This window comes from Anser anser (genome assembly GCF_964211835.1).
Source record: "Anser anser genome assembly, chromosome: 22".
NCBI classification, from domain to species: Eukaryota; Metazoa; Chordata; class Aves; order Anseriformes; family Anatidae; genus Anser; species Anser anser.
Window position 1 is genome coordinate 7272890 of NC_139743.1, and position 12969 is coordinate 7285858.

General features: G+C 61.2%; 1 protein-coding gene across 5 annotated transcripts in view; it reads left to right on the plus strand.

Annotated features, from left to right (window-relative positions):
• Nucleotides 1–10539, plus strand: part of OPCML (opioid binding protein/cell adhesion molecule like) — a 342553-nt gene extending 332014 nt beyond the window's left edge. For all 5 annotated transcript variants that reach the window (XM_083808758.1, XM_083808760.1, XM_083808762.1 and 2 more), the window contains 5 exons: nt 5153–5278; nt 5496–5630; nt 5731–5851; nt 6183–6334; nt 7048–10539. In XM_083808758.1, the coding sequence (XP_083664884.1) occupies nt 5153–5278; nt 5496–5630; nt 5731–5851; nt 6183–6334; nt 7048–7148 (635 nt within the window). In that variant the 3' untranslated portion in view covers nt 7149–10539. The remainder of the gene's footprint in view (nt 1–5152; nt 5279–5495; nt 5631–5730; nt 5852–6182; nt 6335–7047) is intronic.
• Nucleotides 10540–12969: the final 2430 nt, after the last annotated feature.

Genomic DNA, 12969 nt, shown 5'->3' on the forward strand with positions numbered 1-12969 from the left:
GGAGCCAAGTCAGCCCCTGCGTGTTTGCGTGGGGTCGATAATCAGGCAGTAATTACCGGAGAGCTGCCTCTCGCCGCGGGGGTTAGCAGGGAAGGGCCGTGCCCCTTGCCGTAGCCACCCCTCGTGGTATCGGGGCGTCTCGCAGTGCCTCGCGAGCTCTGAGCTCTCCAGGCACTTGGCAAGAAGAGCAGTTTGCTGCCGAGCAGAGGCATGAATGGCGCCGGTGTCCAGAGTTTGGGGGAGCCCTGGGGGCTGCCTGCATGTGCTGGGGATGGATCCCCAGCTTATGGCACGTATGGCCCCCAGCCGTGCCGGTGTCACTGGTGCGTGAGGCCACGGCCAGCCCCACAGGGCCACCAGCGGCTCTGAGTCAGGTTGGGCAAGCGGCATGGGCGTCCCCATGGGTGTCCCCCCTCTGGGTGTGCACAGCTTGCTGGTGGCACAGGACCAGCACCATGTCGTGGTGGAGAGCACCAGAAACTGATTTTGGGTGCAGAGGCTCTCCAGCACCGCGCAGCATCGTGCAGAAGGGCACACAGCATCTCGCTGCGGCTCGGGGTCCAGGAGGGCAGGGAGGTGAGGGGAGGCACGGGGTTTTACAGGCCCTACAAGCATCAGCAGGACCCGGTGTGCCGCAGTCACCTGGGCCCGATGTAAAATATTAATCGGCACATCGGGCGGTGTGGGTCTCGAGCGGTAAAGGAAGGAGATAAATCACGGGCTTATTGTTATTGAATTTAGTGGCATCACTTTCACATTCAATTTCTCTCGCCCGCTTTCTGAACAAACAAGAAATTACAGCCCAAATGTATTTTTTTGGCCTAGTGAACATTATGCATTAACTTACCCCTGATTAATATTACACGGGGTCGACGCAATCCTCCGCGGGCTGCTTGCCGCGCCGGCGAGACCGCGAACCAACGCGCCGCTCCCGGCTTCCTAGGGATTTACTTCACATTCAATTTGCTCCTAGTAGTGGGCTTTTAAATGGAAAACAAGACTATTAATAAGGGGGTAGAGCTGCAGCGCTGCCGTGTTGCCTTACCCCTGTAACTCTCCAAGACAAGCATCTTGCAGCTGTCCCACGAGCACGCTGTGTGCCAGGGGGGGGCTGGAGAGGGTCCCCCAGGGTGGGTGATGGCCACATCGGTCCCCAAAGTGACTGTGGAAGGCAGCTGGAGATGGGGCTGTACTGTGGTGACCCCCCTGCAAGCCCTGTTTTGTACCGGTGGTAGCCAAGGACTGCTAATTTGGGGCAGGGATCTGTGCCTCTTGAACAACTGAGGAGCATCTCACCCCTTTTCTCTTAAATATCGTGTTATCGTTGTGCCGTGGGCTAACAAGAGCCGGTGTGTGAGATGTTGTAAAGTGTATTATGTGTGTCAGGAGACAAGAGGCAGAGCAGGCACTCCGCGTACTTGCTCGAGCATCGGCCCCGGTTTTGCTGCTTCTCTGCTTATTAACACGTTTGCCCAGGGATCATTTATTATGTTCTATATTTAGTGACAGGAGAGTGTCATAAATGTTGGATATTATCTGCACAGGGGATGTAGGACAGGGGGAGGGCCCCCAGTGATAGCTGCGGAGAATCAAAGATAAGCCAAGAAAAGCTTGCTGTTGACATGTAAATGAGCAGGGCTAGCACCTGCAGCAGTGCTGGAGGATGAGAAGTGTGAGCAGGGTTCCCCGTCCTGGTGCTTTGGGGATACAGGGAGGCTGGGGAGTGGGACCGGAGAGCCTTTTGCCTCCATGCCCATGGGTAATCTCAAGCCACAGCAGCTCGAGCGGGCTGTGCGCTTAGCTGTGGCCGTGCAGGTGCCGTGCCCATACCTGCATCGTGGTGGTGTTCGTGGGGAACGGCTCATGGGGCAGTGTTATGTCGTGTTTCTCATGAGTCTCTGTGATTCTCACGTTTCTCTCTGCGTCTGTGTTTGCTCCTGGCCTCATCCTGCCTCCCAGCTCTCGGGTCCTGTTTGCTGACGGCATCCCTGCGCAGCCCCAGCTCCCTCCTGCCCTGCTCATGAGTTAAAGCAAAGGCAAAGGCAGCCTGCCCTTGAGGCTGCGTGCAGGGGAGTGCAGTTGGTGGGATCTATAGAAATGTAATCAGGTTCTTTCGATGTCCTCCTGCGAGTCCCTGTAACCTCGTAGGCAATGATCGCTGTCGTGCTGGGTATTGACCTGGCCGGCGGCCCCACGCTCTCCAGGGGCACCACCCCCCCTGCATCCCTGATGGCTCTCAGGAGCATTTTTGGTGAGATGAGGTTGGGCAGCAGCGTGGCACGGTGATGCAGTCCCGTTTCCCCGGCCGTGGTCACCCTGGCCCATCAGGGCGTCTGTCTGTGGGCTGATTGCGTGTGGCTGAGTTGGGATCATGCGGTGGTGTGTAGCTGTAGGAGCAGTGAGTACTTCGTGCTGAAGCATTGCTGATGTAATGCAGCTGCCTGCGCTGGGGCTGAGCTATATTCTGGGTCGTCCTGCTTGCCTTGGATTCCATTAACAGTTTTTTTTGCCTGCCCCGGGCATGGTTTTAGCTCCTTGCTCATAGGTGGTTCCAAGCACGGAGCAGGGAAAGCCCCAGGAATGAGCTGGTCCTGGTCTGCCCCATGCCCACTGCATGACGGATAAAGCTGAGCGTTGTCCCTGGGTGCTGCCGGGATGGAGAGGGCTCTGAGCAGCTTTAAGTGCTTGGTGTTGGGCTGAGGTGTCTCTAAACCTTGCCCAGCTGCAGTTCCCAACACTGGGACAATCGCTGCTTCCCTCCCTGCGTGACACCTCCGTGCCCTGCAGGAAAGCTGCCTCCCACTTGGGTCTTGCACGAGAGTCACTCTTGCGGTCACCGTCACCTGGGGGAGAGGGCAGCTCTGGCGGGAAGGGGCAAAGAGGCGCGGTGCCTCCATCGCCTTCACAAGGCCTCCGTGGCTAGCCTGAGCTGTTCTGCTCGTGGGCCATGGGCTGCGGAGAAAGGGCACTGCGGCGGGGGCTCCCAGTTACCTGCATGACATGGGACCTGCAGAGCACCAGGGGTGGCCAGGCTGTTTTTCAGGAGCAGGCAGCCGCCCAGTTTCTGGGTGCTGCTGCAGGCAGCAGTCCTGCTGTCTCACGGGACTTTTGGGTGCCTGCATCCCTGTGCATCCCAAGTCCCACCCGGCAGCCCCAAACCCATGCTGTCAGCAGCAGGGAGAGGTGCAGGGACGCAGGTGGTAGCACAGAAAGCTCTCTCCTCATCTGACCGAGGAAAGGCACCCCAAAGGGGGGGGTGTCTCGAGTCCTTGGCACGTTGTTCCCATGCCAAAGGTCCCCGCAGCAAGAATCGCGGCGAGTCGGCGGGGTCGGAGCCCGGTGCCAATGTCTGGCCGCAGAGCGAAGCTTCTTGTGTCAGGGCTGACAGCTCTCTGCCTGCAGAGCAGGAGAAATCCCAGCTCTGTGTCTGGGTTCCCACATGTGCGGGGCCCCTTCCCACGACAGACCCGTTGGGGACAAGCCGTCGGAGCGTGCCGCCCGCACTCGGAGCGCTAACTACATTTTTCACCGGTTGCCGGCGCACACTTTTCATTTTTGGATTGCCAGTCTCCCCTGAAGGACTCAGACAATCTCCCTCTGCTATAACAGACTGTACTTCTATATTAAAGTGTCAAGTTGCTGGGAAATTTACTGCCTCGCAGGGCCCATCAGGCGGCGCAGGCTCGGCAGCGCCTTCGCCAAGGGGCTGCGCCGGGGAGAGGGCTGGCTGCGAGCGCACGACAAGGCAAGCCCAGCCTTGTGGCCACCTGGGAGCAAAAGGTGCTCTCAGCCTGTATTTTAACCCTTCTCTTGTGACTTTTAACAAGGCACGGGCATCGGTAGTGGGTGAGCACAGCAGGGCAGGACCAGCCGGTGGGAGGGTGGCAGGGGCTGGTGGCAGGGCGCTGCCCTAAGGACGAGCTCCAAACGCGGTCGGTGGCTTAGGTGGAGGGGCCGTGGCTGCTGGCACTGAAGTGGGCCTGGCAGTGCCGTTGTCCTTACGGAGAAGGACCCACGTGCCTGGGCTGAGTGCTAAGAGCATCACCCGGCCGGCACGGGGCTGTGCATGCCCTTCTGAGGCTTCTTGGGGTACACAGAGACCGCCGTGGGCTGTGTCCCCTGGTCAGCATACCCTCCCCTGCGCTGCCCCATCCTTGTTTTTCCATCTGGGCAGCATGAGCTGCTGGGGGACAACGCGTCGCCCCTCGCTTGGCATCCCTTGGCTGTGTGGCCGTGGCATCCCTCCCCTCTGAGGTGCAGGCAAGGCACCGACTGGTGGAGAAGCTGTGATATGTCACACACCAGGCTTCCCGTGGGGCCAAAAGTATGGAAAAATGAGGCAGCAGCCTCAGTGGGGCCGGGACGGTCCCCAGGGACGGGAGGAGAGAGATGAGCTGATGGGATCACATCCCTCCCTGGGGCTCGATGGCGATGTCCTTCTGGCAGTCAGCCCAGCAAAACACGAGAGCCACCAGCAAAAGGGTTGGGCGTGCGGCACCACGTGCGCCTGGCCTCATGGCATTGCTCGGAGAGGGCTCATGGGGCACAGCACCTGGCAGGGCCGGGGTGGAGCTGGGTTTAGGGAGAGCCGTTCTGCATAGTTGGGTCAGCTCCTGCGGGCGGCATCCTCCAGCCCCACGGCCCAGAGCGCCAGAGAATGGCGTCGGCAAACGGGATTTAATTGCTTTTTGCCAGCGACGGGGATATTTATGGGTTTGGAGAATGCCAAGTTATTTATTAGATGGAGTATCAGGGGATAGACTAATATAAATCACGATGGCCGGCATTGAATGGAGCAGACAATCAGTAATTTAGAAAGCTTTAATAAAAATGCTAAAATATGAGAGCTGTTGGCGGTCGTAACGAGAATCGGTTATCACGGTGGTGCCCGAAGCAGCGGGGGCTGGTGATTTGGGGTGGGTGGGCAGACCCCAGGGCTGTGCTCAGGCTGGTTAGGGATGGCATTTTGCAGGTGTGGGGTCAGTGCTGGGGAGGAAAATGGGGCAGACACCGATGGCTGATGGCAGGCTGTCCGTGTCAGAGGGGCGGGTGGCATGTATGGCACGGGCACAGCGCAGCAGACCCGCTGCACCGTTTGGGTGGGTCCCAAACCTGGGCGTTGATGGCCCCCCCGTTGTCGTGTGCCTTGCAGTTCCCCCCCAGATCGTCAACATCTCATCAGACATCACCGTGAACGAAGGCAGCAGCGTGACCCTCATGTGCCTGGCCTTCGGGAGGCCGGAGCCCACCGTCACGTGGCGGCACCTCTCCGGGAAAGGTGAGGGGAGGCGCGGGGATTTCGGGAGCCCCCCGTGCTGGATGCGGGGTGCTGCTGGAGGGAGGGCTCCACAGCTCCTCCTACTGGGGGGGCACAGCTTGGAAGGGATGCAGGGGGCTTTGGGGGTTGGTTTGGGGGCTGTCAGGGGTCCAGCCCAGGGGGGCGAGGTGTTGGACGCTGTCGGTGACGGTGCCCCGTGTTTATCCACGGCTCCCAGGACAGGGCTTTGTGAGCGAGGACGAGTACCTGGAGATCACGGGCATCACGCGGGAGCAGTCCGGGGAGTACGAGTGCAGCGCTGTCAATGATGTGGCCGTCCCAGACGTCCGGAAAGTCAAAGTCACTGTCAACTGTAAGTGGGTGGGGGGGTGGGTGTCCTAAACGGGGGACGTGGCAGTGGGGTGGGCGCGGGGCCTGGCCCCGGGGCGTGACGTGGTGTGGCGTCCCCGCAGACCCGCCGTACATCTCGAACGCCAAGAACACGGGCGCCTCGGTGGGCCAGAAGGGCATCCTGCAGTGCGAGGCCTCGGCCGTCCCCGTGGCGGAGTTCCAGTGGTTCAAGGAGGACACCAGGTGCGGGGGCACAGAGGATGCGAAGCGGGGCGAAGGTGGCCGAGGGAGCAGCACAGAGGGTCGGGGTCCCAGCACCAAGGGGGTCTTGGGGTCATTCCTCCAGGGATGGTGGCACAGGTTGGGAAGGTGGGGATATGGCCGGGGCATCTGGGGGAGGAAAGCGGGCTGGGGATGGAGCGAGAGGTGTGCTTCTGGTGGCATGGTGGGGTGAAGGGGTGGCTCCTGTGGGGCTGGTTGGGGTCTGAGTACACGTGGTGGTGGGCCAGGAGGGCTTTATTCTCTTCTTGCCCCGTCTGGGGCTCTGAGCAGCGCTATCCACCATTCCCTGCAGGTTAGCGAACGGGCTGGAGGGGGTGCGGATCGAGAGCAAGGGCCGCTTGTCGACGCTGACCTTCTTCAACGTCTCGGAGAAGGACTACGGCAACTACACGTGTGTGGCCACGAACAAGTTGGGCAACACCAACGCCAGCATCATCCTGTACGGTACGTGCTCCTGCTTTCTGCACCTCGGCACGGCAAGGAAGGGAGATGGCCATGAGCAGATAGCAACATGGAGCAGAGCAGCACGGAGCAGAGCAGAGTGGAGCTGGCTGCTTGTTTATGGGGCCGGCCTGGTGATGTGTAGGATGGAGCAAGCCCCGAGACTCCCAGGGACAGTGGGGGGGAGCAGATGCACGGGATAGACAGAGAACAACAAGTCCAAGAGGGTGAACAATGAGTGAGGGGACAGAGAGAGACATGCGCAGGGATGATGAGACACAGCTGAGAGAGGGAGGGACAGAGGGAACGGGCTTGTCTCCTTGCCCCTTCCTAGCCCCAGGGCACTGCTGGCACCCTTATGGCACCCAGGGCGATGGGGATGCCTGCTTCGGGCCACCACAACGCTACGCTCTCAGATATACCAGGAACAATGCTCCGACCCTCATGGCACAAAGATGCCCACCGCCACCAATTGCCACGGTCCCTTGGCACGCTTGGGCTGGCGCTGCGGGGTACACATGGCACATTTGCAGGCTTCCTGCTGACCCAAATGGGGACTTGATCTCCTGCTGGCCCCATTTGCTGCCCACCGGGGGGGGGGGAAGGGGATGGGGACACAAGGGGACAACAGGGCTCCTGCTTGCATAACACGACTGTGTCCTCTCACCTCCGCCCTTAACGCTGTCCCTCCTCTTCCTCTTCTCTCCCCCATGCAGGGCCCGGAGCGGTGCACGACGGCGGCAACGCGGCATCCCGGGTGGCCACCGGCCTCTGCCTCTGGGCCGCCCTCCTCGCTCGCCTCCTCCTCGACTTTTGATAAGGGAGCGGAGGGTCCCGGGAGGCCCCGCCGCGCCTCTGCCCCGCCGCGGGCTCGGCCCGCCGGGACGGCCGCCCGGGGACTCCTCTCCGTCGGACGGGCGCCGCGCCGGAGGACGGGGAACGGCGCCGAGGGGCCGAGGACGGCCGCGTCTCCCACGTGCCGGGATCGTTCTCGCCGCTGGTTACGCTGTACAGACCCCACCACGTGCCACCAAGACTGTCACCCGCCACCGTCGCCCGCCCGCCCGCCGCGAAGGGCGATGCCGTGCCGAGCCTTGCCCGCTGCCTCGTCCCTCTTTGCGCCGAGCCGGTTGCGGCTGATGTGCCCCGGGGATGTGGTCCGGCGTGGACGGGGCTCCCCGCTGCCACCCGGCAGGCGTTTTGGTGGCATCGTGTCTGACACGGGCGCGGCACGGCGGGGGCCGCCTGGACCGCTCACCGGGGATGTCCATCTCGTCGTTGCGTCAAGCCACCTGCGCGCCCAAACAGACCCCGAAGTTGAAGCCCTGCGTCTCTGCCTTGCGCCTTTTCGGTCTTGAATGTGATGTCTCACCACCAAAGCTCCTCCCTGATCATCTCCTCACTTCTCCGTCCCCTAATGCTCCCCTCCAGCACCACGTCCCCACTGCCCTGTCCCTGCTGACTGCCCGAGGATGTGGCCCAGCTGTGATGCCCACCGACCCCTTCCAGCTGATCCAAGCAAGGGGCGATGCTCAGTCCCCGAAGGACCACGAACCTCCCACTGCACTATCTCCAGCTAACATCATCCCCGCTGTGCTCTTGTAGGCATGAGGCTGCCCTCCTGGGAACATGAGTCCTTGGGCTCGCCACGGTCCCTGCTTTGCTCCGGACCCCTGCCCGCGACACGTGGACCTGCTGCTTGGATGTGGCCCTGACACCGTGCCTGCGTTTGTTTGGAGGCTCCGTGGACCAGGGCTACGTGAGATGCTCACGGCATTTCCAGCCACTTGCTCAGCATGAGAGCCAAAGCACCACAGCACCAAGGCTGGAGGGAGGCACTCACCAGCAGAGGAAGGCAGCAAACACCAAGCACGGCCACTGCGACAGCTCCACCACTCCTGTCCTGCCCGTGCGCACCCGGAGGGCTGGGGCCAAGTGGTCCCTTCCTTTGGGTCAGCACAGAGGCAGCTCCAAATCTCCCTGAGGGCTCCTTGCCACGACCTCCCCACATTGTTCTGGCGGCTTGGGAACTGCAGGAAATGGCCATGGGGCTTCTGCGATGGCTTTGCTTGCACTGTGCCTGTGCCCCTGCCTGAGCAGAGACCACAGCGTTCAACTGTCCGGAGGCAGCTCGAGCGCCACTGGAAAAATTGTGGTTATTAATTTGCTGCACCTACATGGCAAGGACGCTCCTGGAGTCCCCAGTTTGCCGTTTCCTGACCCTCCTGCTGGAGGCTCCTCAGCCACCAAACCATGCAGCCAGACTCTTCTTTGCTTCCTGCAAGCCTTCGGCTCTCTCCCCTGCCACGCACAACGGTCACCCCAGAGGGGCCGTGTCAGCTCCCTGCCTACAGCCCCCAGTGCCCGACAACACCCCATTATGTGATCCCCTTCACCCGGTATGAAGAGAAACCCCGAGCCTTCCCTGCACTCCAGGATGGGAAGCTTTGGGTCCATGCTCCGGGGACAGACCCTCCTACTGCGCTCCAGAAATGTCACGGCTGGCACTGGACAACGTGACAAAGGGACAAAAACACCACCGAGGAAGCACACAGTGTGTGTGTCCCCCAACACCCCCAGGAAATGATGCCTCCCCCACTTTTCTCTGTTTCTTCTCCCTTCTAAAGATGGCGCAACAGCTGCGGCCAAGTGCGCATTGTTCCCATGCAAACTCTGCCATTGCTGAAACCTCCTCGCCACCCTGCCCTGCGTTCTTGCCCACAGAAAAGAAATGAAAGCCTGGCACAGACCCCCACGGCATTCCTGTCCTCGATGCAGCGGTGCCCTGGCCTCATCCCTGGTCTCTTACGGGCCGTCCAGGACCCGTGCAAACAAGCACACGTGCGATGCTACTGCGAAAGGAGTGGCAGCTACAGAAGGGATGCAGGGCCCTGCACCTGGGACACTCAGTGTGCCCCACAGCTCAGCTACAAACCCCGTGTGGCCTGGGGGCACCCCTCTGGTTTACCTGATGGGCAGGGATGTGGCACAGCACGGAACTGGTCACCTCCACGTCTCGTGCTCCTTGTGGCTCTGGTACGTTCTCCACCAGCATCCCGGGAAGGAGCACGAGCAGCGGTCCGGTCCCATCCCCTGGTCCCGGGCACCATCACGGAGGTGGGTGGCACCGTCTCCAGCTGGCACAGTGGCCCGCACCTCCTTCCCCAAAACCCCACCCCAGCCAATCGACCTGCAGAAGAAGTGACCCCCACCCCCCCCACCCGAAGCAAGGCAGAAGCATGCAAATGTTCTCCCACCGCCAGTGACACGTCACCCGCAAGGAAATAGGCATAACCTCCTCGAGTCCTACCTGGCAGCTTCATCTCCCGGCTCTCCAAAACCACGGGGGACATCCAGAGGGGCTGGCAGCCCTGCGACGCTCCTGCTTGTCACCACGCTTGGCAAAGGGTGGCCTCAACTGAGCGAGTGGCCCCTGCTCAGCCCTCTGCTGCTGGGGCCTCCAGACACGTCCCTGGGGTGCAGGAGGTGCTTGGCAGTGTGTCACTCCAACACCGGGGCTGGTCTGCATCTCCCCATGATGGCCCCATGCCGCCCTGGCACCCCCTTGTGCCCCATCCTGTGCCCGTGCAGCCCCGGGGGAGCCCCCCCATGCCCCCACCCCCCCGCCCCCAGCTGGTGTCCTCTGGTGCACGGCCCTCGCTTGGCACACCGCTCCGGTGCCCTATTTCTCTCTCTCCCCGCAGCAGAACCGCTGAACTAGCCCCCGACACGAGGCCAAAGGGCTGTGGCATTTCAGAGACAAGAGGTGACGACTACGAGATGCCCCGAGGCCGGACGAAACGGCACCGGGGCCGCCCCGCGCTCCCCGTTCTTCTCCTCCCCGGGTCGGTTTGGGCTGGCTTCCTTGTCCTCCTCCGTCGGGACGGCGTTCGACTTTCTCGTGCCATGTAACGTGCAGTTGTGAGGAACGTGTTGGCTGTCCGAGGCCGTCGCCCCGCCGCGCGGGCGGGTGGCAGAGCCCCCGCACGACCGCCGCTCTCCGCGTGCCGCGGCCGGACGGCTCGCCCCCGGCGCCCGACGGCGAGGACGCGCGGTCTTGAGTTTCCGTCGATCATTGTATTCCAAGGGTGGCTATACTACCTGAGATTTGTGCATGTTACATTGTAGTTGTAACCTTTTCTAATTCGGCAAGAATAAGAGATGGTTGTGATTGTGCAGTGTATCAATAAAGTTTGACGAACTTTGTACCCTCGGGGCTTTGCTTCGCGGACCGCGCGTGCCGTGGGGAGCAAGCGGGGCTCCCGAGCAGCCGGTAGCTCCGTGCCTTCTGCAGCCTCACCCCACACTTTGTTGTAGCCTCATTCGGCTCCCAAATTATCCCTGTACTGGCGCTGCTTCCAGCCCCGTGGTTTGTCTGATTCCCGACTGGGCTGCTTGCTCTCTGCCCTGCTGCCATTCAGCTCCTCCCTTGTCCCCGTCCCCAAGCCGGTCCTGCACCGGAGGCTGCTGCCGCCCCAGCTCCTGCACCCCCAAGGAAATGTCCTCGCAGCTCCGCTGATGGGACCCGCACCATGGACATGCTCGTACCTATTTATGGAGCCCTGCAGGAGAAGGACTGTCTTTGCTCGCTCACCTACCTTCTGCAGAAGCCTCATCAGGTTCCTCCTTTTGGCAATTGCACCACCCCAGCATCGTCTTCACCACCTTATAACAACACCTGCTCTGACACAGCAACCTACCCCTGCGCAAGGGATACCTCTGCAGGTGAAATGCTCCCGGTGGTGCTCTGCTCCTGTCGAGATCTGCCACCACAAGACACAGACACAAGTCTTCATCAAAGGCCAGAGGCAGCCAGGACCAGGAGGAGAAGGGACCTGCGCCTTTCGGGACCAGTTTTCCGTCCCACCACCCTGCTGACAGCTGGGATGTGCCAACCACCCCTTCACTCCAGAGAGCCTGGAAAGGAGAACGGCTCCCAGGGTTGCTGTCCCAGAGCCAAACGTGTTGGGGAGGCTGCTGGGGACCAGTGCACCTTGCTGGGGCAGTGGGAGGGACTGGGGGCTGTGGGGAGATGGCTGACCCACCACAGGGTCTCTTGCCTGCAAACGGAGCGAATGGCTCCAGCCGGGGACTTCCACGAGCCACCACGGCCCCACACACCAGGGACACCTTGGCTGCCCCCCTGGGAAAGGTAAGTGCTTCCCAAAACATGCTGTCCTCCTTCGGGGAGGGGTCCAGGATGGGAGGACCACCCCGTGTGCTCCACCACAGCCAAAGGAATTGTGGCTGGGGCACCACCACGGCTCCCCCAGGCTCACCTTGAGCTGGGCGGTGGAGGTGCAGCTCACCCTGACCACGCTGAGCACTGGTCCGGCTGCAGGTGACGTGACGGATAGCACCATCCCCCTCCACCCCATATCCCGACTGGCAGCCCGAGACCCCCAACACACCTCTTACAAGAAGACAACGGCACCACAACCCGTCTGACATGAAACCAGCGCTCAGCACCAGCGCAGACGGTGTCCAAGCCCCACGCAGACCCCAGCGGACCCAAGCCCACATTACCCAAGGATAACGTGGCGCTCACATCATCACCTTCAGCAGGGCGAGAACCACAGCTAACACCCTGGGAAAGCCTCTCTGCTTTGGGCCTCTCCTTGGGGAAAAAAATAATCTGGGAGCCAGGATGGGTCCGGTACATCTGCAGGTGCCACAAAGGCCGTGCTCACCTCCTGCCTGTGGCCCCTACACATCCCACTGCCTCCGATCTGCATCTCCCAGCCCTGGATTAGGGAGAAGCGCTGCTCCCATCCCTGCCGGACCCTGCTGGCCACACGAGACTGCTCAGATCGGCCTGGCCTCCGCTGTCCCGAGCTGGGTGAGCCCTGCCCAGCCTGGTCCTGCAGCAGAGCTGGTGGTTTGGCCGGGAGCTCTGCAGAGGGCTGCGGTATAAGCAATAAACCCCTGTCCTGACCAACACAAGCACAAGCTGGCTCCCAGCGTGGTGTAAGGAAAGCCTCGCTAATCCTTCCCATTTACCGTGCCAGTTCTGCCGGGCTGCTGGCAGTGGAGCAACAAATCTACAGACACGTAACGCACTAGGTCAGACAAAGCACATCACAACTCCTCAGCTGCATCGCCGAGTGCCGGGGGAGGTGGCACAGCCCCTTCCTGCGGCCGGGCACAGGGACCTACAGAGATGGCCCCGACACTGAGCCCGGCTGCAAGGCACCCGCGGGCTCCCTTCGCAGGACACGGCGGGGATTTACCCCACGGCCCTCGGTGACACCTGACCAGTGCCTAAGGACCAGGACCACAGCTACATCCAGAGGGACCAAGGGCATATTTCAGGCCATGACATTCATCTACCATCATCAAGAGACACAAATAAAAATATGTAAATAAATAAACACATAAATGCATCCATAAACCAGCATCTCTCCTTCTCTCTCTCTCTCTCTCTCTCTCTCCCCAGCTTATTCTTCATCACTCAAACCCTGGCACCACATTGTGTTTGATATCTCAGCTACAGCACCGAAAAATTCAAAATTCAAAAAATAAAGGTAGGAGGGGGGCCCATTAACCCCATAGCCATCACTGGGAGGTGGGTCGGGTCCCTCCCTCTCCCTGCTGGACTTACTCTACCATAGTCAACTCTCCCTGCCCAAGAGCCAAAA